Below are 25,710 nucleotides of genomic sequence, written 5' to 3'. Positions count from 1 at the left end.
GTTTACGGCAAGGCCATATATCGGTTTTTATGATCGGACAGTCTCGAGAAAATTACGCACGATCATGATTCAGACCATATAGTCGTAATACACCTATCTGAAGTAATTTCGGGGAGCCATAGAAATCGCCACAATGTCGGATAAATTGAAAATTTCATGGTTTTATTTATGGTTTGATTTTGGAATTTCATTTTATTGAACTTGAACGGAAATTTCGTTGTTACTTATGCAATTCTAGTTAACAGTTAATTGTCGTGTTTTTATTTGATGTACAATATATTTTTACAATTGGTTTTTCTTGGTCAAGAGCTAGCCCGTTCCATTTAGCCAGTTGTTGATGTCATCGCGGTTACTGGACAGCCACTCAATGTTGTACTTGATCGTCTCCACGGCCTCCAAACGGGAATTAGCTCCCGCGCCGGAGTCCGGGTATTTCTCAAAGAAGTGCTGCACCTCCTCCAACTTAATGGTGCTGGCAAAATTCTTCGTGATTTGGGCAATTAGTCGACCAAAGCTGCGGTTGTTAAGGCCAAATCTTGCGGTGAGCTGAGGCCACTGCTCCCGGTAGTATTCCCAAACCACAGGTTCACCCACAGGATTGGCTGCTATTGCCTGAACGCAAGTGAAATAATCCTGGGAGCGAACAATAGACTCATTTTCAGCTCTCTTGAGGTATTCAAAGAGCCATTGCGGGTCCTGAGCAGCCGCCAACCCCTCCATCAGTTTCGACTTTTCACTGGCATCGCTTTCCTCGGTAAAGAGAGTAAAGACTTGCTCCCAGGTTGATTGGCTCGTGGATTGCTGAATACCATAGAAGTAGACAAGTTGCCGAAGATCGGGCGAGGGCCGATTGGTTGTGGGATTCTCCAGGAAAGAGTTGAAGCGCTGGGCAGCTTGCTGCAAACAATCGGGAAGACCCAGGGCACAGGCAGCTGACAGGACCGAAACCCTCAGGCGACTGTTAGGAAAGAAAAGATAGGTTAAAACAGATATTTAAAGATATTCTTCTCTTGGGACATGGAAAGCAGACAAGCTAAATTTATCTTCCCCAAAAATTATCCCAAAATCAAACATTAAAATAAATCATCTCTTACTTTCTCAAGTGGTTGTCGGCATCAACAGTCCAGCCGACTTCGTTGTATACCCCATTGAGGATACTCCTGGCATAGGCTAAGAAGGTAACATATCCCTCGCTGTACATAAGACTGCGATGCAGAGAGGTCAGCTTATTGGCGGCCACATACCATGGCACAAACTCGCGTTCGGAGCCCAAGTATCCGGTCATTTCTAGCGGAATCCTGTAGGAGAGTTGATTGGCATCCGCCAAAGCAAAGGCATCGTTGAGGAGATGGGCCCGATCGGCGACTTCAAAATTACTTAGGCTTGAGGTGAGCTGCTGGATAAGTAGATTCCAGAGGATCTCCTCGTAGTTTACAATATACATGCCATATTGATGATAGTTGAGCTTGATCCATTGATTGCTATCGGCAGGAATGGAGTATGAATCTTCATTGTAATAAAAGATTCCGGAGCCATCTTCGGTTTCAGATGAGGAACCCAACTTATAGGTGATCGGTACACTCCATTTGTATTGGAATTCGCTGTCGTTGGGGGCCTCCGCATAACTAGCAGGGTTAGAGAGGAAACGCTGCTGTGTGACCAGGAAGCCAGTTTCTGTCCTCGAGACATTCAGTACCGGATAGCCCATTTGTTCGGTCCACGTTCGCATAAGTAACTTAACATCAAAATCGGTGACCACGGCAGCCACTTCGGAGAGGAAGTCATCAGTTACGGTGTTGGCAAACTGATATTTTGTCAAATAGTTGGTAACCGCCTCCTCGAACTTGTCCGAACCGACTAGGTGCTCCAGCATTCTGATCACAGAGCCTCCCTTTTCATAGCTAATAGTGTCGAAAATGGCGGTGATCTCATCGGGCGTATCCACCTGCTGGACAATGGGATGAGAGGAGAGCTTGGCATCGTACACCATTACTGGATGCAGTGCGAGAATCTGGAATTGCTCCAACTACAAGGAAAACATTATGAGATTGCTATGCTGAAGGATAAATACAATTTCCTTACCATTCCCCAATCGGAATGCACGGCATGGACCCCCTTATATTGCATGAAACGGGCAAAGCCTTCATTTAGCCAAATATCATTCCACCACTCCATGGTGACCAAGTTTCCAAACCACTGATGGGCGATCTCGTGGGCCAAAACTGCTGCAATGGACTGCTTGTTGGCAGTGGAGCTAGAACTCGAGTCATAGAGCAGAGCCGTCTCCCTGTAGGTAACCAAGCCCCAGTGTTCCATGGCATTAGAGGAGAAATCAGGGATGGCAGCCATGTCCAATTTCGGCAATGGATACGGCACATTGTAGTACTGGATGTAATACTCTGTCACAGCAGCTCCAAAATCCAGGGCGAAATCCACCTTGTCGATCTGGTGGGAAGTGGCGAAGGCCTCCATGGAGAAGTCGTTGCCAATGCCATTAGCATTGACAGTGGTGGACTTGGAGGAGAAGTCGGATACAATGATGCACACCAGGTAGGTGCTCATCGCCACACTGGTCTCAAACAGGGTCTCCGAGTACTCTCCCTGATTTGTGGGATCCTGTATAGATTCATTTATATATTTTTATGGAGAATAATCAAAAATATGAAAATAAGAAGACTTACCGATGCCTGTCGCATGTTGGAAACAGCGTGGTAGGAGCCAGTGGGATGGGCCACCGTGATGACGAATGTGGCCTTCAGAGCCGGCTCATCGAAGCAGGGGAAGGCCTGGCGGGCATATGTGGGTTCGAATTTCGTAGTGGAAATAGTCCTGTTAAAGTAAAATTAAGAAAAATATATTGAGTAATGGGATAAAACGAAATGAGAACCCAAAGCTGCATACTTTTAGGCTTAACATTTTATTACAAATGTAAATTACCTTTGATTTCCGGCTTCATTTTGGTAGGTGCTGCTATATAGACCCACAAGCTTGTCCTTCATCTGGCCATTGAACAAAATGCCCAGAGTGAAGGTGGCATTCTCTGCTAGCTCCGTCGACAGGTTTACGATCAGGAACTGGCGTTCCTCATCTAACTCGTAGCTCTCGACTTGCAGGTTGTTGGTATAGGTAAAGACACTTGTGATTTCCAGCAGATGGGCATGGAGAACGATTTGGCTGGTGGCCTCCACCACCGTGATGCTAATCTTCTCCTGACCGGTAAAGTTTCCTGTTTCCAGATCCGGATGCCAGTAAACGTCGTAGTGAGTGGGCACAGCAGACGTGGGCAGACGGTAATCAATCTGCAGGATGTGAGATTATGGCATATCATTATGATTGGCATTATGATTTATTCCACATTTGATTTATTACTCACGCTATCTTCGCGCTTAACTCGACTCTGTCCGTCACGATTTAGATTCTCGAAAATATCAATCTTATCCTGGACATCGCGCAGATCCTGCTCCAATTTGGCATTCTGTACCGCCACCACCACGGTGGCAGTGGCAAAGGCCACCACCGCCCATGAGAGCACCACTTGTAGCCAATAGCTAGTTAGAAAAGCCATCTTTGCAATCGCACCTATCGCGAGCGACTAACTAACTGGAAAAAGTCTGTGAACTAGCGACCCAGCTCTCAGTACCACCGCGTTGCCCAATAGCTCTATGGTTCATACGATTCGAGTTGATTGTGCGGACACTCGAATCGAATCGGTTTATGTTCGCCAACGCGATTGCGATAATAATTGGCCAAATAGCCGCGATTACGGTCAGCAGGGCGATAGGCCAAATCCCATTGAGCGTTTTATTGATAAATGGAATGGGAAAAAATCAAAAAAGAGGAGTACTACCTACACATGGCTCTCGCAAAACCAGAATAAAATGATACAAACTCTTACATCAGTGCATTAGCTGGTGACTAATCTCTAATAAACCATAGCATGAGAACATTCGCCCTGGACGATTCCATGACCACCAAGACTTTTAAATCCTAATTTATCAACTTTAAACTAGAGTGGGTACTCAAAATGACATAAGAAATTCCTCAAATAGAAACTGATGACTATAATTAAGAGCCTTAGACATAAATACTGATTTCTCTCGATAAGATTTCGTTTGATTTTTATCATCTTTTATCCTGCAACTGTGCTACGCCCATACAATTTTTATCAAATCTGAACATGACCAATAGATTTTCTTAATTTTGAAAGGTACTTCACAAATTGCAACATAAACTAGGAAATTTCCATTGCTTGTAAAATTTAGGCATTTATTAAGCTCTAATTAGTTCGGTTCGTCAACCATTAGTCACAAACAATAGCGGGTATATTGAAAACTGCAACTTGTTATCGGATTGGAGGCCAACTAACAAGGGATAATTGCTTATTTATAGGGCAGTAATTTTCGTTTTCCCCACAACTAGCTTATCTTTATTTCAAGTTGTTCGGCATATTTTTCGCTTTATAATGGCAATTATGTGACTACAAATTAAATGAGGTTATTCCGCGTATCGGTCTACAGTTGCTGCTTGTCCAGCCAGGCATCGACGCCCTCGAGGTTCTCGGCCAGCCACACGATATTGTTCTTGACCGTCTCCAGAGCCCGAACGCGGGCGGCAGTTCCCGCTCCGGCTTCCGGGTATTTGGCAAAGAACTGCTCCATCTCCTCCAGCTTGGTTTGGGTGCTGAAGCGAGCCGTGATCGAGGGGATCAGGTTGCCCAGGTAGCGCTCGTTCAGTCCGAAACGATCCACCAACCGCGGCCAGTTCTCCCTCACGTAGTCCCAGACGAGGGACTCACCCACGGGATTGGCAGAGATATAGGTAAGGCAGGTAAAGTAGTCCTGACCCCGCACGTAGTCCTCGTTCCAGGCGAGGTCAATATACTGCTGGAGAATCCAGGGAGAGTTCACGGCGGAAAGGCCGTACATTATCTTGGACTTTTCGCTGGCATCGGCCTCGTTGACGAACAGATCCCAGACCGTATCCCAGGTTTCCTGATCGCCCACGGAGAGCATTCCGTAATAGTAGACAGTCTCACGCACATCGGCCTTAGGACGATCGTCCGGTTTGGCCAACCAAGTCGTGAACTGCTCTCCAGCTTCCTTAATGCAAGCTTCCAGGCCCAAAGAACAGGCTGCACTCAAAGCTGTGACGCGAAGGCGGCTGAAATTAATAGTGGTTATTATATTACCCATTACTAAAAATCCAACACTCACTTATCCAAATGATCCTCGCCCACTGTCCAGGTGAGAGTCGTGTAAATGGGCTCGATTAGAGCTGTGGCGTATTTCTTGTACTTGGCATAGCTACTGGTGTAGTAGAGAGTCCTCTTAAGAGATGTCAGCCGCGTAGCAGCCACGCTCCAGGGAACGTAGTCCGTCTCCTTTGCCAGGTACTTGGTCAACTCAAAAGCCGTCTCATAGGGCAGCTGAGTGGAATCAGCCAGAGCAAAAGCATCATTGAGCAAGGAAGCACGATCTCCAGAACTCAAGGCACTCGGCTGGGTTACCAGCTGATTAGCCAAAGTGTTCCACTGGGCAGTCTCGTAATTAACTCGGTAATATCCAACCTGATCGCAGTTAAACTTGATCCACTCAACGGACTCCTGAAGAGTTATGGTGACTGAGACCAGAAAAGAAATCAGAGAAGAGATTCAGAGATTAGAAGTCTGGGGGATCTGCGGATCCGCATACAGATCACACCACTTACTTTCGCTCTGGTCGTGGTAAAACCAGACACGCTGCACCGTCGGATCGCCACTGGTGGTGTAGGTGATGGGGATCGACCACCGGTAGCTGTAATGTATGTGCGAAAAATTGCGATCAGATATGGCTGATTTTGGCAATAAGTTCTGCTCACTCACTTGAATTCCGAGGGTTCGTGCTCCTCGTCGTAGTCGTTCGGGTTGGACAAGAAGCGGTTCTGCGTCAATTTGTATTCAGTGTCGGAGACCTTTTCAATCGTGACAACTGGCAGACCCATCTGCAAAAAAAAAAACACTTTAAATATTCGCCCAATTTTTGTGGGGCATCAATAAAATTACCTGCACCGTCCATGTAAGCATAATATCAGTGACATTATAGTCCAGATCCAATTTGTCGATTTCCGCAAAGAAGTTACCGGTCTCGGCGGTTGCGTATTTGTATTCATTCAAGTAGTTTGTGACAGCCTGGCGGAAGGTGGTTTGACCCAGGAAGTCCTCCAACATTCGAACCAGCGATGAGCCCTTCGAATAGGTGATAGTGTCAAAGATTTCGGTGATCTGGTCGGGGTTCTCCACAGTCTGGATGATGGGATGAGAGCCGAGAGTACCATCTAAGGTGAGTACGCTGTGCAGAGTACTCACGATGAACTGATCCCGCTGTTTTTTTAAATAAAGAAATGTTTAAGGGTGTCCTTGTTTTATTTATGTGCCATCCACTTGCCATTTTCCATTCAGGAAAGACTGCGTCCACGCCAAGATATTCAATAAAACTAGCGAATCCCTCATTAAGCCAAAGATCATTCCACCAGTTCATGGTGACTGAAAAGAATATAAATGAAAACTTAATTTTGAGACTCCATTCTTTTAAAATATTACAATCCTCTTTGTATTAAATAACTTACCCAAGTTACCAAACCACATGTGAGCAAATTCGTGGGCAATTACGCTGGCAATGCGCTGTTTGTTGGCCGCTGAACTGGTTTCCGCATCGTACAAGAGCGAGGTTTCACGATAGGTTACCAAGCCCCAGTGCTCCATGGCGCCGGAAACGAAATCCGGAATGGCTGCCATATCCAGTTTCGGCAAGGGATACGCAATTTGGAAGTAGTCGATGTAGTACTCGATCACGCCCTTGCCCACATCGGTGGCGAAGTCCACTTTGTTGATCTGCTCCGGAGTGGCATAGACGCCCATCGTGAAGGTATCTCCAATGCCCTTGGTGTCGATCTCCACCTCCCTAAAACTGAAGTCCGAGACAATGAAGCAAGCCAGGTAGGTGCTCATGGGCACACTCTTGGCGAAGCCGACCTCGTAGAAGGCTCCCTGGGTCACATTGGACTCCACATTCATGTTGGACAGGGCATGATAGCCACCGCCGGAAGGATGCACCAGGGTGATGGTAAACTCCGCCTTCAGAGCCGGCTCATCGAAGCAGGGAAAAGCCTGGCGTGCATAGGTGGGCTCGAACTTTGAGGTGGCTATCACCTTGCGAGTCTCGTCTTCCTTAAGATAAGAGGAACTGTAAAGGCCCACAATTTTATTGGCCATCGATCCCTCGAAGCCGATATGTAGCTCTACCTCCCTGCCCGCTGGAAGTTCTTCGCTCAGTTGGAAGACAAGAAATTCCCTGACAGAGTCAAAGGACACTTCCTGAATCGCCAGAGTATTACTTCCCGTATTCTGCAGAGAATAACTCGAAATTTTCAAGTTCAGAGAATGCAGCGTTATCTTATCGGTTGCTTCTAAAACCGTAATTTTAATTGTCTCCTGGCCACTAAATTCGCCCGTCTCGATATTGGGGAACAGATAGAGATCATAGTGGTTCGGTTTCAAAGTGCTCGGCAGGCGATAATCAATCTTTTCATCAGGAGCTGGTGTAGTTCCAGGAGAGGCAGTCGTATCAGGGGATACAGTCGAACCAGGGGAGGCAGTAGTTCCTGGAGAAGCTGTGCTGCCAGGCTCCTCGGTACCCGAGCTACTCGAAGTACTAGAGGTCGTGGGCCCAGCGGTGCTCGTGGTAAACCCCGATTCCAGCAGATCCAATTTCTCCTGGGCATCCTTCAAGTCGCTCTTAAGGTTCGCCTTCTGAACGGCCAGGACGATGGTGGATACCGTGAAGGCGGTGAGCGCCAGGCTCAGGCCGATGGCGACCAGTTTGGCGGTAATAATCATTGCTAGAGACTATCAACTAGCTCTAATCCAACCCGGGACGCGTTCGAAGCGAAACTAAGCACAATTCCAGGTGACAGAGCGACAGGTAATGTTGGCTCAAGTGGGCCCGTATATCTTAATTGGTTGCGTGCTTGCAGATTGCTAATCTAATCGCGACGAGTCGATGAGCCGCTTCCATGGTATTAACCGGCCATCTATGCACACACATACATATGTGTACCTATGACAATCACCCAAATTTATGGACCCTGTCATGGCGCTTTGATTAAAGTTAGAAATGCCAAAGATCTGGCGCGTTTTTCCTCTTCCAGTCGGAATTCCATGCTGGCCGCTGAGCCAGCCAAAGGAACTCCCAGTTCCAGAAGTGCCCATGTGTGATACGGGAATCTTGTATCTGTCAGATATATCTAACCAATTGAGCAATTTTCCAGCTACCTGCCTGCATCCATCTCTCTCCCGCACTCAGGCCATCCCTTTCGGTTTCTGATTTACCCGGCGCTAAGGTCCTAAAAAACCCTTTTCCGATGCCGTGCATACGAGAGACTTTCGACCTAATTAGAGAATCGGTATTTTCATTGTGTTAAAACCCAAATAACGAAATTTCCGCACACGTTTTCGCGAAGCCTGGCATTTAAAGCGATTATAATGACTTTACCAAGGGAAATATCATAAATGCAAATTTATTGCAACTGATGGTATTTATTGAAAAGAATGTTTGTTTTTACCTTTACCTAATCGAATTATCTTTCAAGTGCTATGACATCTATCATTATCAAGTCATTACTTTCATGGTCAAGTCGACTACGATTATATAGTCTACTTTTTCTTTTCGTAGACTATCTATATCTGACAAATACAATCTGTTTGTTTATTTGATTTGTGGTTTTAGGCTCAGACTCTTATGGATCATCAAGTATAGGTAATAACATGATACTGAAAAATGTATAAATAATTATAACTTTTTGCGAACATTAAGACAAATTTCCCATATCAATATCTGCATAATGATGTTGAACGTCATTTGGTCTAATCCGAGGCATTAACTTTTGGCAAATCTACAAAAATACCAACAATAGCAACGCCATGCCGAGAGGTTACTCTTTCCGCCGACTCACCACAAAGCGCAATTAATTTCCCAGATTATTTGTCATATGTTTTGTTATATAATTGGCTTGGCCAGTCCAAAACCCAAACAAACCCGAGTCCGTCCCAGCCATCCGGGCATTAATGTTATGCAGTGGGAGTCCGGGGAAATCCGGAAGTCTGAATGGAATTGGCTGGGATTCATTCATGAGCACGACGGGCGCCGTTTGGCGGCTACCTGCCTAAGCGTGGGAAAGTTGCTTACGACAAGGGGCATACTTCAAGCCAGGACCAAAAGGATCCGAGCAGGTAAGCACAGGAAACTGGGCTGCTCCGCAATTGCATTGCGGGCTGCCAGTGGGTTTTTGTTCGTCCGCCGTCGGGGAGTTCCTGTTTTCCAATACCTATAGGTATACCCCCTGCCCTGGACGCGCAAAATTTCCAAGTGGAAAATGGTAAATTTCCGGTTTTTTGACCAGGCCCGAAATTCCCACGGACCAGGGCATCCATCCCGTGCCTTTAAAAAGGATACGTGCTCCATGCATATCATTCAGTCGAGCTAGCGACATCAGAGACATCACACATCAGCCTACAAAATGCTCTTCACATTCAGTTTATTCTTGGGCACAATCAGCTGTGGACTGGCTGCTGTTTTGGAGCCTCTGAACTACTACCAATACACCCAGTTCCAGGCTCCACTCTCCTGGGAAACCATCACCGGCAAAGGCCTTCAGCTGGCTTTGTCCAGTTGCCAGCAGAGCTTTCAGTGGCAGCGCTGGAACTGCCCAGTCACGGATTTTATCAAGCGACAGACCATTCCCGTGGACCACACTCCCGATCGAGAGGATGTATACGTTGCGGCCATCTCTATGGCAGCCACGATCCATGCTTTGACAAAGGATTGTGCCAATGGCGTCATCGCCGGATGCGGGTGCACTGGAAATGCCCTGGGCGTGCCCTGTGCCCATGAGCCCGAGAAGGCACTGGAACTCTACGAGAAGCGCGTTGGACCAGGATCAGGAGCTGCCGGCCACAATCAAATGGTGGTGGGCGCTCTTCTCAAACAGTCGCTGGAGCAGGAGTGCCGCTGCAAGCAACCAGGACCAGTGGCAGGCGAATGCCTGGAGGAGGAGTGCGTGGCCGTACTGAAACCCTTCGAGCTCGTGGCCCAAGAACTACTTCAAATGTACGACGATGCCATCCAACTGGACGCCACCAACAGCAATCTGAAGATCATGTGGGAGAACATCCCCCTCGACTCGCTCGTTTTCATGCAGGATTCGCCCAATTACTGTGAACCGGAAGCCTCCGGCCGATGGAAGGGCACCCGTGGACGTCAGTGCTCTAAGGGCGGCAGTGGATCTCTCGAGGAGCGCCTCTCCTGCCAACAATTGTGCCGAGTCTGCGGCTACCGAGTCCGCTCCCAGGTCGTCAAAACCGAGCGGAGATGCAATTGCAAACTGGTCTGGGGCTTCCGTCTCCAGTGTGACGTCTGCGTTCAGCATGATAGACAATACTCCTGTTACTAAAAGTATCTCAAGTCTTCAATTAAGAGCAGGACTGGGGCGCTGGTCGAGTCCCACGTAGAAATTCTACTTAGGATTAAGTTAATTTATTGTTCACACCCTTTATTTATTGCCACAACAATCACTTTTAATAAAAACGTAATATTTTATATAATATATAATTGTCTAATCACTTTTCTTTGCGTCTATTCAGTTGGTTTACAAAGGCTGGCACGAGCCACTTTACTTTATTGGGTCGAGAAGAGACTCTGATTCTGCAGGTTTTTTTATGACTTATAAAAAATGTTACATTACTTTGTATACATTCAATAATTAATATATTTTTCACCATTTCCCAAAAGTCTTTTCGTTTATTTCTTCCCTCTGTTTCCAATGATAACTCATTCAATCAACCCGATTTCTGTGTTTATTTATTTCTCCGGACCTACTTGCCTAAACCGAAACTTATACGAATGGAAGGGGATGGATTCCACCTAGCTTATCCAAGTGGTGGGCTTGCCCTCCACTCGGTAGCCATTGTAGGCGGCTGCCGCGGAGGAGGCCGCCGCAGCCAGCTCCGACCTCCGACTTGGTTCTCCTGCCCAGTAGGAGGGTACTTCGTAGCTCTGGACCATTTTGTTGCCGTTCTTGATGGCCGAGATGATCAGCAGGAAGATGGCCAGCTTGCCCACGAGAATGGACTTGACCAGGAGCAGCTTCAACTTGGTAACCAGAAATGGAACAATGGCTGACTGGATGAGGAAGGGAAGTATGAAAAGCGGCAGGACCTTGGTGATCATGTCATACTTTTTGCCGCGACCTGAATTAAAAAGAATATAAAATAAATCTAACGATAGTGAATATTTAATTTTGATTCAGAACTCACCTTCTTCACTATTATCCAGTGTAAGCCAACGCGCTCCTATGATATCCTTGAGGTTTTCCCCATCCAGCTTCACATGCACAATATCGTTGCTCATGTCCAGACTTACGTTTAGTCCTGGACCCACATGATAGCGCTGTATGCTATCATCCTCCGGAGCAGGCTCTGGCTGGTCTGTTTCCGATTCGGCTTCCACAACCTCCTCCCGCCGCTTGTTGCGATCCTTGCGCTTGCGTTTGCGCCGCTTTTTTGAACTGGAGGAAGTGCCCTCGCCATCATCGTAGCTGGGTGCTTCGGTCTGGGCCTCCAGCAAGGCCTCTGCATTTGCATCCTGGCGAATCTCCATGGCCAGGGTGTCCCTGGGGTCCATCTGCTCGGAGGCCACCGTGTCCTGGGCCGCATTTCCGGTCATTTGAGGTGCACTTACGCGATCCCGGAGCCGCTTTTTGTAGTCGCTGGTGGTTTTGTTGCCCATATAGGTGCTCTTGTAGTTTTTGTAAATGCCCATGAAGATGTGGGAGTTCTTGCGCACCGCCTGCTTCTCCTCCGGCTCGTAGCTGCTGGCCAAACCACGGGCCTCCGTTGCCTCAGTTGCCTCTGAGGTTGCCTCCTGGCTTTGGGTTGTACTGGTGCTATCCTGGCCAAATGCCAGCGAGGTGCAGAGCACACTCAGCAAAAGGAATCGCACCTGGCTGCTGGTCATCTCCAGGCCAACTTCTCTGGATTAAGTAGATCTGACTGTGAATCTGTTACTGAATCTGCGTGTTAGCGCCGCAATGGTCAGCCGCAAAATGTGGCACGATTGCTGCCAGTCAAGCGTTTTATCAACTCCGAAGAAAGCAGCTGAAAAGCAGCAGAAAAGCATTGGAAAAGCGGTAAGAAAAGCCAAAGCAAGCTGCATTCTGAGACATTGGAATTGAGCACAGTCGAGTCGAGAAGTTGCCGTTGTAGCAGCAACAGCAACAGCAAAAGCAACAGCAGCCGCAACCTGTTGCAAGTTGCAACAGTTGCAGCTAGAACACGATTCTTGTGCTGGATCCTCTTCAATTAAATTGGATGTCTCTCTTGCTGGCCTGCAAAAATACAAGAAAAGAAAAAAAACTATCTGGAGTAGGCCTGCAATTTCTCAGTGATCTCGCTTATTGATTTCTTTTAGCTTTAATTGCCCCTGGACCTCTCGATACCCCCTTGGGCCGATCCGTGAATTAGCCATAAATAACGCAGGCACTCTAAGTAGCCTGCTAACGGTTTCTGACTCCATTCTTTACCCCATGGACTCAGACTTGCAACCGAGACGCCTCCAATTAGCGCTGACGGCGATCGCATGAGAAAGTTGTTGACAAAATTGGCGCACACCGGAGCGGATCGATGTTGGAGTGACATGTTTTATCTTCGGCGGGCGGGTGTTTAGACAGAAAATCCAGAGTAGAAAGTAAATTCTATTCGATAGCCGCCTTAAAAATCCGCTTCACTCATTTGGTCTCCTAATTTACTTTCACGCAATTAACAAACAAATCTTCAGCTTGCTTTAAGGCCATATATGCTCCATATATCGATTGTGGCAACTACTCTTTTATTTCCCCAATAACTTTAACGTCCGAGACTGGTAGCCGTGTTTTATTTCCTCCATAGTCCGATAACCAATATCACAAAATACATACGTTATGGGTAGCAAGATAATCTTATCTCTTAGCCATAAACTGTGGGCTAATCCATTCTGAATAATGGTTGGCAAGTCAGCCAAAGTCCGTAGAATAAATGATTGAGCATCTACCAAATTTTATTATAACAGTAGCTACCTTACCAAATCTAATTACCAAAGAAAGTATTTACTTTAATTTCTTTAAGCTCCTGTTATTTCATGCATTTTATTTCTCACTCTGTGGATGCATTTCTTTCGATTTCCGTCATTGAAAGTGAATTGCAAAGCTCTGGGCCAGGCCTATGGGCCATATTTTCATCAATGAAATACCGTTACTCAAACACTGTTGCCATTTTTAAGTAAAAGCACTGATTATTAATTGAAATTCAGTACCTGATTGTTAATTAGCTGATAAATCATTATCATCGGCCGTCGACGAAAAATGAAAGCGAATCGATCGATGCGATGGGTTTGGTGGGTTGAGCTGTCCACTTGGGTGCCTGCCCTCAATATAGACACGCGTCGTGAAAGAATGCCCATGTTCCCTGTCCAAGTTCCTATGCAGCACACCGCCAAATGCGTTGGAGCCCAAAAAAGGGCCCTAGACAGCAGTGAAAATAATGACAGACAATATGCATATTCAAAGAAGCTCACTGGCAAAAAAACCATTAAAAAAAAAATTATGGTTGGTATAGAGCCACAATGGGCCTTGTGGCTTTAAAGAATTCCTTTTCTTTCAGTATACCCCGTAAGATTCGGAATCCATCAGAAGAAGCGACAGTGTAATCCATATGGCTGCGGCACGATTTGCTTGTTTTGGCGCACGTTCGTGCCACGATGCTTTGCCGGAGAGTGCGATGTCCGGCCCCCGAATTTCAAGTAGCTGCCCATCCAACTGGCCAAGACCCTCGTCGATAAAAGCCAATGTCAATGCGAGCCCTCTATTCAAAAGTCAGTCGGTGTCGAAGTCGAGCAGTGCGGTGCAGTGACAAACGGATTACCCATAGATATCCCAGAACGAAGGATTAATTTATTATCGAAATGGCCGCCAACCAGAAAATTGTTTTAGCTTTTGTGTGCCTTTTTGTGGCCTGTGATTTGGCAATGGCCCAGCAGCAGGCCGCCAACAGCTCGGATGCGGATTCGGATGTGGCTGGTTAGTGGAAAGGAATTTAAAATTAAATTTTATATCCAAAACTCATTGAAAAGTGTTTCTTATCCTTGAATAAACAATTTTAAATATTCCTGTTCTTAATTTAAATTAAACTACTGGCTTAAAGTGCGTTTTCTATTGACTTTAATACCCAAACTTTTTTTCAGAGAGCCGTACCTTTGGCCACCACTTCCTGCGTCGCATCAGCTTTGCCTTGGTGCCCGGCGCTTTTGTCGTGGGCGTGATCACCACCCTCCTGGCGGCCTTGACAGTGGTTTCCATCAAGGGTCTGGGTGTTGGCGTAATCCTACTGATTCTGGCCATCGGTCAGATGCTTTCCCGTGCCCTTCCCGTCCAGGCAGCTGCCGCTTATGCCGCAGCCCCCGTGGCAGCCCCAGTGCCCGTGGTTTACTCCCACTCTCACACCCAGCAGCCCGTCTGGCTGGAAAAGGAGTGGTAGAAAGGATATCTCCCGACCGGACCAGGAGTCCAATCCGAGCGAGCTGGTAGCAGGCCAGGATTCAGAGTTACCTCAGCCTCAGCGAGCATGCAACCAAATAATAATTTAAGTCTAGTTTAAATTATTTATTTAAATTATTTATTTATTACACGATAATTATGGCAAAAAAAAGAAGCAGAGAATTTTCTTGATGTCCTTGTCATCATGGAAATTAGTCAGCTCAAAGATATAATAAAATGAGAAAGTAAATAATACAATATTCTCTGAAAATTTATTGAAAAACTGAAATTCCTGAGTTCAATGAATCAATCACCAATCCAAATGTTCAGCTGAAAGCGCCCTGAAATTATTGCGTATCTTTTTCTGCAGCCCTCATGGAAAGTGAAATTTTATTCTCATTATAAATTCTGTTCAGGGTTTGTGTGATTTACGGTTCTTTTAACTACTCTTCCGTAGTGGATCACGTATAGAAAGTCAATTGATACTCCCAGTTCCAAAATAATCGAAATGGGTCACTGTTAGTCGAAACATCAATATCCCCCACCAACTATGTGTGGATTTCTCCAGCTTATTATGCCTCATTATGGTAGGAGACTAATTAATTAACTCTCACTTGATCCATCGTCACTTAATTCAAAACGAATCACTTTTCTAGCCATCTAGACGATCAATCATCTCGAATCCGGCTTCAATTGTTCCACTTTGCTATAGTTTTCGCAATTTTGCTCTGTGGCTACTAAATAATGCAGTCGTGTTTTAATAGCCTTTAATTAATGCACTTTAAGAAATTATTCACAACTTTATAATAGGAAATTTTAAATTAGAAATAGCTTTAGTAGCGGAACATGTTTTTATATGATATGGGAAAATAATATTTAAAATCTTACTATTCTCTTAAGACAGTAAGAGTGTACAGTAAACAGAAAGATCTATGAGTCAAGACAAATACTACTAAAATATGATACAATGAAAATTAATGACTATATAAAGCTTAACAGATTAGTCTAAAATGCCACCTGCTCTTTTAATTAATCTTTTCGGTTATTAGGTGTTAAAATTTCTAATGGTCAGCCAACATCTTGATAAACCTCCGTAAGGAATGAGGAAATAACTCTTACTAGCCACGCATGGCTGACACAGTTAAGATGGATGAAATATGAGCCAGGTGCACCAGATTTGCTGCATAAATTCTACAAGTGGAATAGAACTGATTCTGGTAGAGATTACCCTGGCATCGGTGACAGACTGGCTGCGGAGCACAGAAATTCGGCTGTAAACAATCGAATGAATCGGCCATAAGTCAGGCAAGTGGGCCAAGTTGGAGCTAGTTGACCCGCTAAACTAAATCGAAGAGCCAACCAAGCGTTGGCGACCAGAAACCAGTTGGCCGGAGGAAAGTAGTGACCAAGAATTCTCCATCGCCGTTGGATGGGAGAGACAGTCGGTCGGATTAGGATGGCAGCATGGTGGCAGTTCGGAGTCAAGTGGTGCATTCAGTTTTCCACTGTCACTGCTGCGGTGCAGTTGTGTTGTGTATCCAGTCGATTGCAGAAAATCAATAAATAAAATGCATCCCACCTCGAGAAGATCCTTATCCTGGCACATCCTGCTTGCACTGTGTCTGTGTCTCTTCCTCAAATCCCACTTACTCCACAGTCAAGCCACCGAAGACACGAACCCCCTGATGGCAGGCCGCGCACAATCGGCGAACAGTGTGTCATACTTTAGGGCGTCGATTCCAATGCGGATCTACGAATGTCTCCGCGAGTTCCCCATGCTGCACTGCACCAAGTTGTACGTGCTCCAGAAGATGGAGGAGCGCCGCCAAATGCCCAACACCGGCAACCTGACCCGCGATTTCGTAGACCAGTTCTTCGGCGAGGAGACCCAGATGGGCAGCCTGGTCAGCCAAAAGTACCAGCACATGTCCGAGAAGGATCTCAATCAGAGGCTGGTGGTCAATTTCCAGCGATTCTTCAAGCATCGCGACCTCAAGCTGCACTTCCTTCAAGGGATGCTCGTCAAGATAGTGCCCAGCAAGGACAACAAGTTGAAGTTTTCGATAAAAAAAAGTGAGTTTTCCGGAAGCTACTAAGCTTATTATTTATATTTTCCTATTATAATATACAATATATATTATAATAGGAATATAATATAGTTCATTAGTATAATATAATATATTTTTCTGAAACCTTAAAGTAGAAATTTAAATCAATTTTTAAATTACTTCAGCCTTTGCTATTTTTGTCGAAATTTATTCTGATGTTAAATCTGGCATTAGCTTCTTTTTTTATCTATAAATTATATAGAACAATTGAATTAATTATTTCTGTCCTTAGCTATTTATTAACTTTCACAAATTCTCCAATACATAATTAATGTCTCTTTTAATAAAACTGCCTCAAGTTTGGCGAGTAGCACTCTGTGGTTTGATCATCTCAATAAATAGAATGGTCATTGATTATTTTCATTGATAGATGCTACTCATTTGATTTAATAGAATCAGATCAAATAATATTAAACACACTTTACCTTTTAGCTCCCAAATCCAGGATGGGCAGAGCCCGCCGCCGTGACACTGAGGAATCGGAGCTTAACCTTTTGAATCTGCCCTCAATCGGAGGTGGTGGTGCCACCAGCAGCAGCGTCGAGAACTACGAACCAGAGGCGGAGGGCGACTCCAAGCAGCAGGGCATTTTGGGTGGCGTTGGGGGCGTGCCGGGAGGAGATGGTGGGGGCGGTGGGCATCTGGGAAAGCGGAAGAAGAAGAACTCGTATAAGGTAACAATGATGCAGGTGGCCGTGCCCATGTTGATTTTTCCGGTGGTGCTGCTGGGCAGCCTCCTGCCCTTCATCCTGCCCGCGCTCAAAATGGCCACAATCCTGTCGCTGGTGATGAATAACGGTGCCTTCATGGCCGCCCTCCTGTATGCCGCCCGCACCCAGTTCAACACCCACGAGGAGCAGCACATCAGCTACAGTTAGCTCACCTTTTGACATAAATCCTTTCCTGCCCTTTTTCCAATAAAGGCTGTCCTTGCATTGTGGTTTCTATTTTCCAATAATTAGTTCTTACTTTATAAACATTGTTAAAACAGCATGGCTATATCGTTACCAATTTTCATCCGATTCTTGAGAGGAATACCTTAAACTATTTGTAGATCGATTCATCATAATTTTGCATCAAAATCAAGCAACAAAATATTTTTTAGATTTTATGTCAATTTTTCAAGGGGATCCCTTCAACATTTTGAAAAATGCATTGAAGGACAATATGGCCCCCAGCGATTGCTATATCTTCACCAATTTCCAATCGATTCTTGAGCGGAATACCTTAAACGGTTTGTAGATCGATTCCCCACCATTCTGCATCAAAATCTAGGAACAAAATATTTTTTAGATTTTATGTCAATTTTCCTGGGGAATCCCCTTCAACATTGTGAAAAATGCATCGAAGGGCAATATGGCCCCCAGCGATTGCTATATTTTGGCCAATTTCCAATCGATTCTTGAGCGGAATACCTTAAACGGTTTGTAGATCGATTCCCCTCCATTCTGCATCTAAATCTAGGAACAAAATATTTTTTAGATTTTATGTCAATTTTTTCTGGGACATCTAAACGAGATTTGGATTAAAAAATTCCCTTAAGAATCGGTCAAATACCTTCCAAAGCTATCACATACCGGCAAGGATTTATCAACTTCCCCTCTTGTTTTGAATAAGATATGAATTTTAATAATCTCCATTTGAATCTTATAAACTTGTTTGAACTACAATAACGTATTATATGTATTTAAATTCGATTTGTGGAATTAATATGAGCAGTTAGTTATTTCCCCATAGCGGAAAGTTTGTTGTGGAAAGAAACTGCTACATTTAATCACAAGCTGAAAAACAAAGTAACTTTTATAAAACTTTTATAGAATATTCCGTTTGAATATGCAAATTGCTTAGTTTGTGGGAAGAACATTACTTATAGTAACCAATGACCTACTGTTTCTGGCTTCTGAAGCTGGTTTACAAAAGTGTAAATTTCTAAAGCTGTATATTTAAAGTTATTTGTGCTCCTCAAAATTCCCAGTAAAATAAATATATAAAACATATTTTGTTTTTTAGGTTTTTATAATTTTTTTGTATAGTTTTCAACAATAGTTGGATTGGATTCGAATGTACAATTTTGGACCTACATTACTAACACAATGTACACACACATAAAAGTCGATGCTTAAAGTAAATCTTAGCAGGTACGCTTAATTCTAGAACCTCTTGCGTAAATATACATTTATCATTATATATATATATATAGAGATAGAGATAGGGAGAAGGTAGCAGATGCATTGATCATCCCTTAACGAGAAGTGCCAGACAGGGGTGGCTGGAAAGTTTTTAAGTGCCGATTTTTTAGTTTTTAACTCTCTGTTGCTGTTGATGCGAACATGTTGCTTTAACTAATCTCGAATAGTTTTCAGTTTTCTTGGTTGTATTTGGAATTGAAGCCATTGATATATAGATGTTTCTAGCCGACATCAGGTCTCACGTTCGGACTCCCCCATTACTAATTTTGGATTTAACATTTCATTTTAGTTTCCTTGTAAAACAGTCACCTCTAATGCGCAGGCAGTATGGAGAATAGGCAATTAATATAATTATTAAATACTGCAGACCCGATGTGGCGCTCTTCGATTTACCCCACCTTCTAGTCCTGTTTGCACTCGGACTCCTTGTTTACCACATTGGCACCCTTGCGGTCCTCCTCGCTGATATCCTTGTCGTCCCAGCCCCAGATGGCGTGCTCCTCCAGGTCGTGATCCAAATGAGCCACCAGTTCGCTGGTGGGCATGGCGTTGTTGTTATTGGCATCCAGCAAGGCGGCGACATGAGAGCCATCGCCAGTGCGGAGCACTCGCTTGTAGACCATCTCCTGGGACACAAACTTCAGGTCGTAGGCTTGTCCTAAAGAATTGAAATAAGATTATTAGCTATGGAAGATCTACCAAGCGGCAGGAAATAACTCACCGATCTTGGCCATCAGATCAATGAAGGCAGTTGACCAGTTGAAGCTGTAGGTTCCAAGCTCAGCTGCCTTGTAGTCCCAGGGGAAGACGTGGTGGTAGTTGTGCCATCCCTCGCCGATGGTCAAAGTGGACACCAGCTTGTTGTTCATCGCACTGACGTTCACGTCGTAGGGCTTCATGCCATAGAAGTGGGCGGCGCTGTTCACCAGCCAGGTGAAGTGCAACGACAGGCAGAACCGGAGCATGGAGCAGGTGAAGAAGCACACGCGGAGGGAGCTACCCATCACATAGTAGGGGAAGATCATGGGCAGAACGAAGCAGCAGATAGGCATCACAACAAAGTAGTATCTGGGTTGGTAATAAAATATACGGTTAGTTTAGTTCCAATAAAATTTGATTATTTTGTTTACTTACTTCTTCTGGAACATAACAACGGGATCCTGCTCAATGTCCTCCATGGAAATCTGCTTGCCCTTGGAGGTCACGTCGGGGTGCTTCTTGCACATCAGCCATCCCATGTGGGCGAAAAAGAAACCGCGACGGGAGTTGTGGGGATCGGCGTGTGTGTCGGTGAACTTGTGGTGGACACGGTGATCACGGGTCCACTCCCAGATGCTGTTCTGGAAGGCCAGCGACTGGCACAGCATGAGGAAGATGCGGAGAGGCAGCTTTGCTTTGTAGGCCTTATGCGACCACAGACGATGGACTCCAGCCGTGATGCCCAAACCGCCAATGAACATGGTGACGTAAACTGCAAAGTCGAAATCGAAATTAGTAAATGGAAAGGATTGGATTCTGGCCAAGACTCACCAGGCAAGAGCTCCAGATATGCATTCTCGGCGAAGATCAGGTACAGTCCATACAAGGCCATCGAGTGAAGGATGATGAAGAGACCCACGTTGAGCCAGACGATCTCCATTTTGTAGGGCTTGGCAGCAGGCTGCTTGGATTCGGCCACCGTTTCCAGTTTCTTCGAGGCCTTTTGGGTGGGCGTGGTCGAGGAGGCGGCAGAAGGGGCAGCAGTGGCGGTAGCGGAAGGTTTGGCGGCCATCTTGTTGTTGTTGCCATCGGCAATGGTCGTCTCGGCTAATATGAAAGTGCTTCCTATTATGTTGGGTGTCATCTAGAAATACCAAAGAAAAAGCAATAAATAAATTGAATAAAAATATTGTTTTTTTTTTTCAAGTGCAGCCTTTCTTCCTGATTAATGGCCTGTCGTGTGAGCCGCCTTTGTCCCCCTATTATTTGCAATACAAATCAACCTGCCGGACGCTGGATAGGTGCTCCTCCAGCTCATTGGCATGCGAGGCAGGCTATTCTCTAGCCCAGAGCTTCGCTTAAATGGCATCCCATCCAGCTGCACGACTAATTATGGACCAAATTGAGGTGGAGGTGAGTGCCAGTTGCCACTGGCAGTACTGCCAAGAGATCCGAGAGCCGAACAGAGTCGACCTTCGCCAGTTGGCCAGATTCAATGATACTCGAAACTGATACAAAGATAGCAAGCCGGAAGCGCGAAAAGAGAATTCCGAATTCCATATAAAAACGAACGAATGAAAAAATAAAAATTAACAACAAAATCCCCGCAGAAAACCATCAATAATTTGTTTTTATGTTGTACACGTTGAATACAGTATTTGCATATCCATTCTTTACAAACGTTTCTTGGTCATTGAAAACCAGAAAAGGTTGGTCAAGAACCCCAGCCTCAAAAACCGAAAAAACAAAAATGTTTATGTTGGAAAATGGTGGAAGGTTCTACAATGCTAGGGAATCATTGGAATACAGAACTTTGCCTGCACAATCGGGGTGCCGTAGGTCATTAGCTATTGAGGTAGACTCATAGGTGGTGTGCATTTGAATTTTATTACAATGAAGTGGAACAGCATTAATTCACTTCGGTGGCAGAGTTCAGTGCAACGCATCGCCCCCCTTTGGTAAAAGTGAATCACATATGTAATTAATTTAATGGAAAATATGTAGAAGCGGGTGCATCGACCAATGTTGGCCATATTGGCTGAGCTTCACCTCTCGAGAACCGACAACCGGTTGACCTCAGAGATGTTGCATGTATCTCGTACTGGTTCAAACAAATCTATTCTTATTGGTGGAGTATTATTGCTGGCTTCGCTCATAGATTTCAAGCCATTAACTTGCCTAGTTTCAATGTCAAGTCGTGTGTTTTGAAATTTATTCGCCAAAGTCTGTGGTCTGCGGGGCTGTTTAATTCAGGTATTTAGCCACTTCGTTGGCCTTATGCCATGGTCAATTTGTAAAGAAATGGATAATTGGAAAAGGGCAATTGAGGAATGGCTAATCACAATGGAAAGTATTGTGTATAAGGCTTCGGATATAATGGCATGCAGGTGCCACGCGCTGCCAGAATCAAACTGGTTTTCTAGGGACCATTCAGCCAACATTGAAATCTTGAGCCCAGCTCGAGACTCTGATGAATCCGAAGCTCAATCATCCTTTACCGGATTATTAGCATAGTTAAGTAACCGCGCCAAATTTATGTATAGAACTGCTTTTGTTTCGGGTTCTCCACCGTCGAGTCAAGGTTGGCAACGGGTTTTGGGGGGTTTTGGCATGGCTTAAGATTTTCGTTTATTGTTTCTATTTGGGTTTTCGGTTTTTGAGCTTGGGGTTCTGAGATCGATCTCAAGAGACTCTCGAATAACCACGTCACAAATCGGTTGGATTGCCAGACAGCCGAGGCAATTGTAAAAAATAAACTGCGAAAGCGTCCAATACTGTTCGATTATGGGACCTGACTCAAATCTAATGCTGGACTGTGATTGATGCCGCCACGGTAGCTCCATTGATAGATTGGATTTGTGCACGCCACTGGCGACGCCTGGCGCATACGAAAATTTTCAGACTATCCACTGGGTCTGGAGCCCAGAATTAAACAGAAAAAACTGGGAACGTGACTCTGGTCTGGTCACTATTCTCCAAGCCCACGCCGTTGTTCTGCAGTTGTTCGATTATCCCGGCTTAATATTCTTATGGCTGGAGCATTATGCGTGGCATCCATACTCATTATCGCTTACTTTTCTAGCATTCGCAATTAGCAATTGCCGACAAGACCAAAGAGATCCTACTCAGTTCGGTTCTATTCAATTCATGGAATCAAACTTCTCGAATTCAATCCATTCAGGCTGTTTAAGGCTAGCATAATTTTATTATTATGAGGGCTACGTGAGGGGTAACTAGCATCTAATTTGGTCTTGCGTCAGCAGCACCTTTATTGAATTCTTTTCATAAACAAATTTTACTGCTCTATGAATAGATGAATCACATTGAAGTGTTTTCCATCGTGTAGAAATTCGACTGATCGAATGTGAAACTTTTACGATAGTTTCGAGATTGTTTCCTGCTTATCGACTTCCGCAAGCCATACCGTTCGTCTTCTAAACTTATACCTTGAAAATTTCAATTTCTTGGTTATGGTTTCGAAATTTGACTGAAGAGATGGGGCCTCAATAATGGCATTCTTATTGCAAGCATGTCCAATGGATTTAGGGCACAACATTTTGAATTGTTATTCTATCACACTCACCTTTAAGGATTGAGTTTGGAAAAAAATTGAAGGAAATCCAAGAAGTGCACTTAAAATCCGCAGATTCGCTTTCGTTCACAACACACTGCTTCACTTTTCGCCACTTGAGTTCGTTTCGATCGTATCTTTGTCCTTTATAAGGATTCGCGAGGGTTTGCGTATGGTATTTGGGGTTTTTAGTTTGTGAATTCTTTTGGGGGTTTTGGCCACTACACACGGCACGTCCACGAGGCGCGATGAATGCACGGCGTATGAGGGATCTGAGCGACTGGCAGTGCTTTTTAAGCGCCTAGTTCAAAGAATTCGCACGGTGACACGGCGACGATCAGTCGTTAGAGCCAAGTCGAGCGGATCCGATAGTGATCGTGAGTCGAGTCGGGTCGGGTTGAGTTGAGTCGCTTTGAGCTGGGCTTATACGAGAGAGCAGTCCGTAGTAGTGCCTCATTTGTTTACCAACGCCAAAAATTTAATAATCGTCTGCCTCTCCGCCAAGCCGGCTGCGGCTGCTACCGATTCTTTGATCGTCTCAGATCGATTCGGATCAGATCGGATCGGTTGTGAATCCAAGGGGCCGGGGTCGTTTATGCGATACTTCTTCCCTGTGCCTGTATGGGTGTGATAATATTCGGCGCGTGGCTGTCAAAGACAGGCTTTGTTTATAACCCAGACGTTCTGGCTGGGATTGGGATAGAGCATATGGGATAGAGCACATTCACTTGCACTTTCCGAGAAAAATACAAAAATGAAAAAAAATACACACGGGGTAATCCCCCGATTGGCCCCGCTCACGTACGCTCTCTCTCCAAATAGTTTGCAAAGTGGATCTACAACATTTTGGCCAACTTGGCAGGTCAAGCAGATCAAACTATCGGTCAAGTAAGCCAGGCACGTCTTCATTTTCTCATCTTTGTAGCTATGTGATGGTTTTTTTTCGTTGGGGGCCTTGCACTGTCTACTAATGAAGTGCTTTGGAAACATGTTTCCGAATCGCCATTATATAACGTTCTTAATTCACTCCGGATCTGGGCCATATATAACCCGATGTATGTCATATGCCAAAAAGTTAACCAGTTTGCCACCACAACCTTGCCTCCTTATCAACTCCATGCATATTCAGTTTAGTTTTTGACGAACTAACTGGTCACAGATTCTAATTAGTTTTGTTCGCCAGACATTTCCCTGCCGCGTGGCCGACATTTAATTGCTGTTTAGTCCGCCCAAATATTTGGCTAGCAAAGTGACATATGCGATAAAGATGAGCCAATTATTGGCTTGGCCGCCTCGGCTCTTTCGGTTCTTTTGGAATTTTTGTTTAGAGCTAACTGGGCAAACAGCCATTACCGCATCGCAGCTTGGCCGGGCCAAGTACTGTCGGGTCTTCGCACCAACAAAGAGACGCTAAGTTCAAATGAGTTGTGTCTAATTTTGTTTAGTGGCGGCCACTAAAATTGTTTGCCATCTGCCAGGCAAATGTGGTGTCAAAAACCCCTGCCCGAAGGTCTACCATCTTGTGGCAACTTCCCCGAAGGTCACAATGGGGCATCAGTCATCGGCAGTGCACCGCCAAAGTATTGCACAGTGGTTCCTTAGTGGGTTACATATGTGGTACCAGTGCTATGGCCCCAACCGGTTTGGCATCACGTTTTCCCAGTTCTGTTTTCAGTCTGCCAAGTGATTCCCAGCCCAAGTGGGCTTTAATCGCGTAAACAAAAAATAAAAGTCGATCTAGGCAAACATGACTCGATTTTATTGCTTTCGATTTCAAACAACATAATGCGTCGGTTTATTTTCGACACGTGCCAACTAAATATCCATTAAAACACCATACTTGTGTGTCACTAACTGAATCGAATAATAAAATAATAATTGTGAACACCACACCCATCGGAAGTCATTTAAACTAAGTTGAATGTTAAAATAGTTACATACAATACAAATTAATAGAAAATACAAATTTAGACTGAAGTTTTTAGACTCCCTTAAAATTAACGCTTAAAATCATAATAGTTTCCTGTTAAAAAAGTCACAGTTTAATGTAAAACTTTTTTATGTAAGCACAAACAAACTTTTTAATAACTAAAATATTGGGTTTCAGTTCTAACATGGGTTCAGGTGAAAAATTACTCATATTCTAAATGCAAAAGTAGTTTCTAATGCGAGTCTCTTTAAAAGTAGTTGGAAAATTATCAATATTATAAAGCTGAATAAGTTAATGGCTTAGACAATAACTGTAAATAGATCAATGGTGGAAAGTTTTTCTACCTGAGAAATACCCCTTAAACTATGAATTAATTAATCAAAACTAGTTGCAAAAGTAATTAGCATAAGCTAGGGACACATTGTGGATATTTTGTGTTCAACAAGATTCCCCATTTAATATTTTGATTAATTAATAATAAACTTGGGGTTTTAAGCCTATCTGCCACTGTGCACTGCATTTAAGCAAAAATGCAAAGTCAAGAGCCGAAATGCAGCTGAATGCCATCGAATGCCTTCCTTAATAAGTGCCTACACTTGGAAATTTTATTAAAGA

General features: G+C 44.6%; 7 protein-coding genes across 9 annotated transcripts; 3 read left to right on the top strand and 4 right to left on the bottom strand.

Moving 5' to 3' along the window:
• Nucleotides 1–160: 160 nt before the first annotated feature.
• On the bottom strand, nucleotides 161–3,657 carry LOC116654477 (glutamyl aminopeptidase). Its single transcript, XM_032451060.2, has 6 exons — nucleotides 3,374–3,657; nucleotides 2,938–3,299; nucleotides 2,682–2,829; nucleotides 2,083–2,616; nucleotides 1,095–2,026; nucleotides 161–958 (listed from the first exon to the last, which is right to left on the bottom strand). The coding sequence occupies exons 1-6, from the start codon at nucleotides 3,563–3,565 to the stop codon at nucleotides 310–312; spliced, it is 2,817 nt and encodes a 938-aa protein (XP_032306951.1). The 5' UTR covers nucleotides 3,566–3,657; the 3' UTR covers nucleotides 161–309.
• A 740-nt stretch (nucleotides 3,658–4,397) lies between these two features.
• Nucleotides 4,398–7,938, bottom strand: LOC6500374 (glutamyl aminopeptidase). Its single transcript, XM_032451057.2, has 7 exons — nucleotides 6,604–7,938; nucleotides 6,423–6,520; nucleotides 6,041–6,358; nucleotides 5,861–5,979; nucleotides 5,707–5,792; nucleotides 5,214–5,619; nucleotides 4,398–5,160 (listed from the first exon to the last, which is right to left on the bottom strand). The coding sequence occupies exons 1-7, from the start codon at nucleotides 7,871–7,873 to the stop codon at nucleotides 4,512–4,514; spliced, it is 2,946 nt and encodes a 981-aa protein (XP_032306948.1). The 5' UTR covers nucleotides 7,874–7,938; the 3' UTR covers nucleotides 4,398–4,511.
• Nucleotides 7,939–8,558: 620 nt separating this feature from the next.
• On the top strand, nucleotides 8,559–10,631 carry LOC6500178 (wnt inhibitor of Dorsal protein). 2 transcript variants are annotated; one of them, XM_001953042.4, is made up of 3 exons: nucleotides 8,559–8,792; nucleotides 8,850–9,265; nucleotides 9,436–10,631. In XM_001953042.4, the coding sequence occupies exon 3, from the start codon at nucleotides 9,553–9,555 to the stop codon at nucleotides 10,483–10,485; it is 933 nt and encodes a 310-aa protein (XP_001953077.1). In that variant the 5' UTR covers nucleotides 8,559–8,792; nucleotides 8,850–9,265; nucleotides 9,436–9,552; the 3' UTR covers nucleotides 10,486–10,631. The 2 variants fall into 2 exon arrangements, with proteins under 2 accessions (XP_001953077.1, XP_014766415.1); XM_014910929.3 differs by having other exon boundaries at nucleotides 8,850–10,631.
• Nucleotides 10,577–12,151, bottom strand: LOC6500373. Its single transcript, XM_001953041.3, has 2 exons — nucleotides 11,348–12,151; nucleotides 10,577–11,281 (listed from the first exon to the last, which is right to left on the bottom strand). The coding sequence occupies exons 1-2, from the start codon at nucleotides 12,045–12,047 to the stop codon at nucleotides 10,956–10,958; spliced, it is 1,026 nt and encodes a 341-aa protein (XP_001953076.1). The 5' UTR covers nucleotides 12,048–12,151; the 3' UTR covers nucleotides 10,577–10,955.
• A 1,745-nt stretch (nucleotides 12,152–13,896) lies between these two features.
• LOC6500179 (protein apnoia) lies at nucleotides 13,897–14,856 on the top strand. Its single transcript, XM_001953040.3, has 2 exons — nucleotides 13,897–14,142; nucleotides 14,307–14,856. The coding sequence occupies exons 1-2, from the start codon at nucleotides 14,028–14,030 to the stop codon at nucleotides 14,597–14,599; spliced, it is 408 nt and encodes a 135-aa protein (XP_001953075.1). The 5' UTR covers nucleotides 13,897–14,027; the 3' UTR covers nucleotides 14,600–14,856.
• Nucleotides 14,857–16,073: 1,217 nt separating this feature from the next.
• LOC6500180 lies at nucleotides 16,074–17,661 on the top strand. The gene is made up of 2 exons (XM_001953039.4): nucleotides 16,074–16,671; nucleotides 17,139–17,661. Exons 1-2 carry the CDS (start codon nucleotides 16,167–16,169, stop codon nucleotides 17,582–17,584), a joined length of 951 nt encoding a protein of 316 aa, XP_001953074.1. The 5' UTR covers nucleotides 16,074–16,166; the 3' UTR covers nucleotides 17,585–17,661.
• A 1,042-nt stretch (nucleotides 17,662–18,703) lies between these two features.
• On the bottom strand, nucleotides 18,704–23,462 carry LOC6500372 (acyl-CoA Delta-9 desaturase). 2 transcript variants are annotated; one of them, XM_001953038.3, is made up of 6 exons: nucleotides 23,178–23,462; nucleotides 20,426–20,738; nucleotides 20,030–20,366; nucleotides 19,617–19,963; nucleotides 19,294–19,553; nucleotides 18,704–19,206 (listed from the first exon to the last, which is right to left on the bottom strand). In XM_001953038.3, exons 2-5 carry the CDS (start codon nucleotides 20,736–20,738, stop codon nucleotides 19,297–19,299), a joined length of 1,254 nt encoding a protein of 417 aa, XP_001953073.1. In that variant the 5' UTR covers nucleotides 23,178–23,462; the 3' UTR covers nucleotides 18,704–19,206; nucleotides 19,294–19,296. The 2 variants fall into 2 exon arrangements, with proteins under 2 accessions (XP_001953073.1, XP_014766517.1); XM_014911031.3 differs by having other exon boundaries at nucleotides 18,704–19,553.
• Between the last annotated feature and the right edge of the window lie 2,248 nt (nucleotides 23,463–25,710).

The sequence above is a fragment of the Drosophila ananassae genome, chromosome 2L (assembly GCF_017639315.1).
Source record: "Drosophila ananassae strain 14024-0371.13 chromosome 2L, ASM1763931v2, whole genome shotgun sequence".
Taxonomy (NCBI): Eukaryota; Metazoa; Arthropoda; class Insecta; order Diptera; family Drosophilidae; genus Drosophila; species Drosophila ananassae.
Note: the sequence above shows the minus strand (reverse complement) of the source record. Positions and strands in the feature narration are given on the sequence as shown.

Coding starts and splice junctions, on each gene's coding strand:
- LOC116654477 (XM_032451060.2), bottom strand. CDS start 3,565: ATGGCTTTTCTAACTAGCTATTGGCTACAAGTGGTGCTCTCATGGGCG. Junction 2,027..2,082: donor TGCATTCCGATTGGGGAATG/GTAAGGAAATTG, acceptor TTTTCCTTGTAG/TTGGAGCAATTCCAGATTCT. Junction 959..1,094: donor GCCGACAACCACTTGAGAAA/GTAAGAGATGAT, acceptor CTTTCCTAACAG/TCGCCTGAGGGTTTCGGTCC.
- LOC6500374 (XM_032451057.2), bottom strand. CDS start 7,873: ATGATTATTACCGCCAAACTGGTCGCCATCGGCCTGAGCCTGGCGCTC. Junction 6,359..6,422: donor TCTTTCCTGAATGGAAAATG/GCAAGTGGATGG, acceptor TTAAAAAAACAG/CGGGATCAGTTCATCGTGAG. Junction 5,980..6,040: donor TGCTTACATGGACGGTGCAG/GTAATTTTATTG, acceptor TTTTTTTTGCAG/ATGGGTCTGCCAGTTGTCAC.
- LOC6500178 (XM_001953042.4), top strand. CDS start 9,553: ATGCTCTTCACATTCAGTTTATTCTTGGGCACAATCAGCTGTGGACTG.
- LOC6500373 (XM_001953041.3), bottom strand. CDS start 12,047: ATGACCAGCAGCCAGGTGCGATTCCTTTTGCTGAGTGTGCTCTGCACC. Junction 11,282..11,347: donor ACTGGATAATAGTGAAGAAG/GTGAGTTCTGAA, acceptor TTTTTAATTCAG/GTCGCGGCAAAAAGTATGAC.
- LOC6500179 (XM_001953040.3), top strand. CDS start 14,028: ATGGCCGCCAACCAGAAAATTGTTTTAGCTTTTGTGTGCCTTTTTGTG. Junction 14,143..14,306: donor TGCGGATTCGGATGTGGCTG/GTTAGTGGAAAG, acceptor ACTTTTTTTCAG/AGAGCCGTACCTTTGGCCAC.
- LOC6500180 (XM_001953039.4), top strand. CDS start 16,167: ATGCATCCCACCTCGAGAAGATCCTTATCCTGGCACATCCTGCTTGCA. Junction 16,672..17,138: donor GAAGTTTTCGATAAAAAAAA/GTGAGTTTTCCG, acceptor TTTACCTTTTAG/CTCCCAAATCCAGGATGGGC.
- LOC6500372 (XM_014911031.3), bottom strand. CDS start 20,738: ATGACACCCAACATAATAGGAAGCACTTTCATATTAGCCGAGACGACC. Junction 20,367..20,425: donor ATATCTGGAGCTCTTGCCTG/GTGAGTCTTGGC, acceptor TCGACTTTGCAG/TTTACGTCACCATGTTCATT. Junction 19,554..19,616: donor TGATCTGATGGCCAAGATCG/GTGAGTTATTTC, acceptor TCAATTCTTTAG/GACAAGCCTACGACCTGAAG.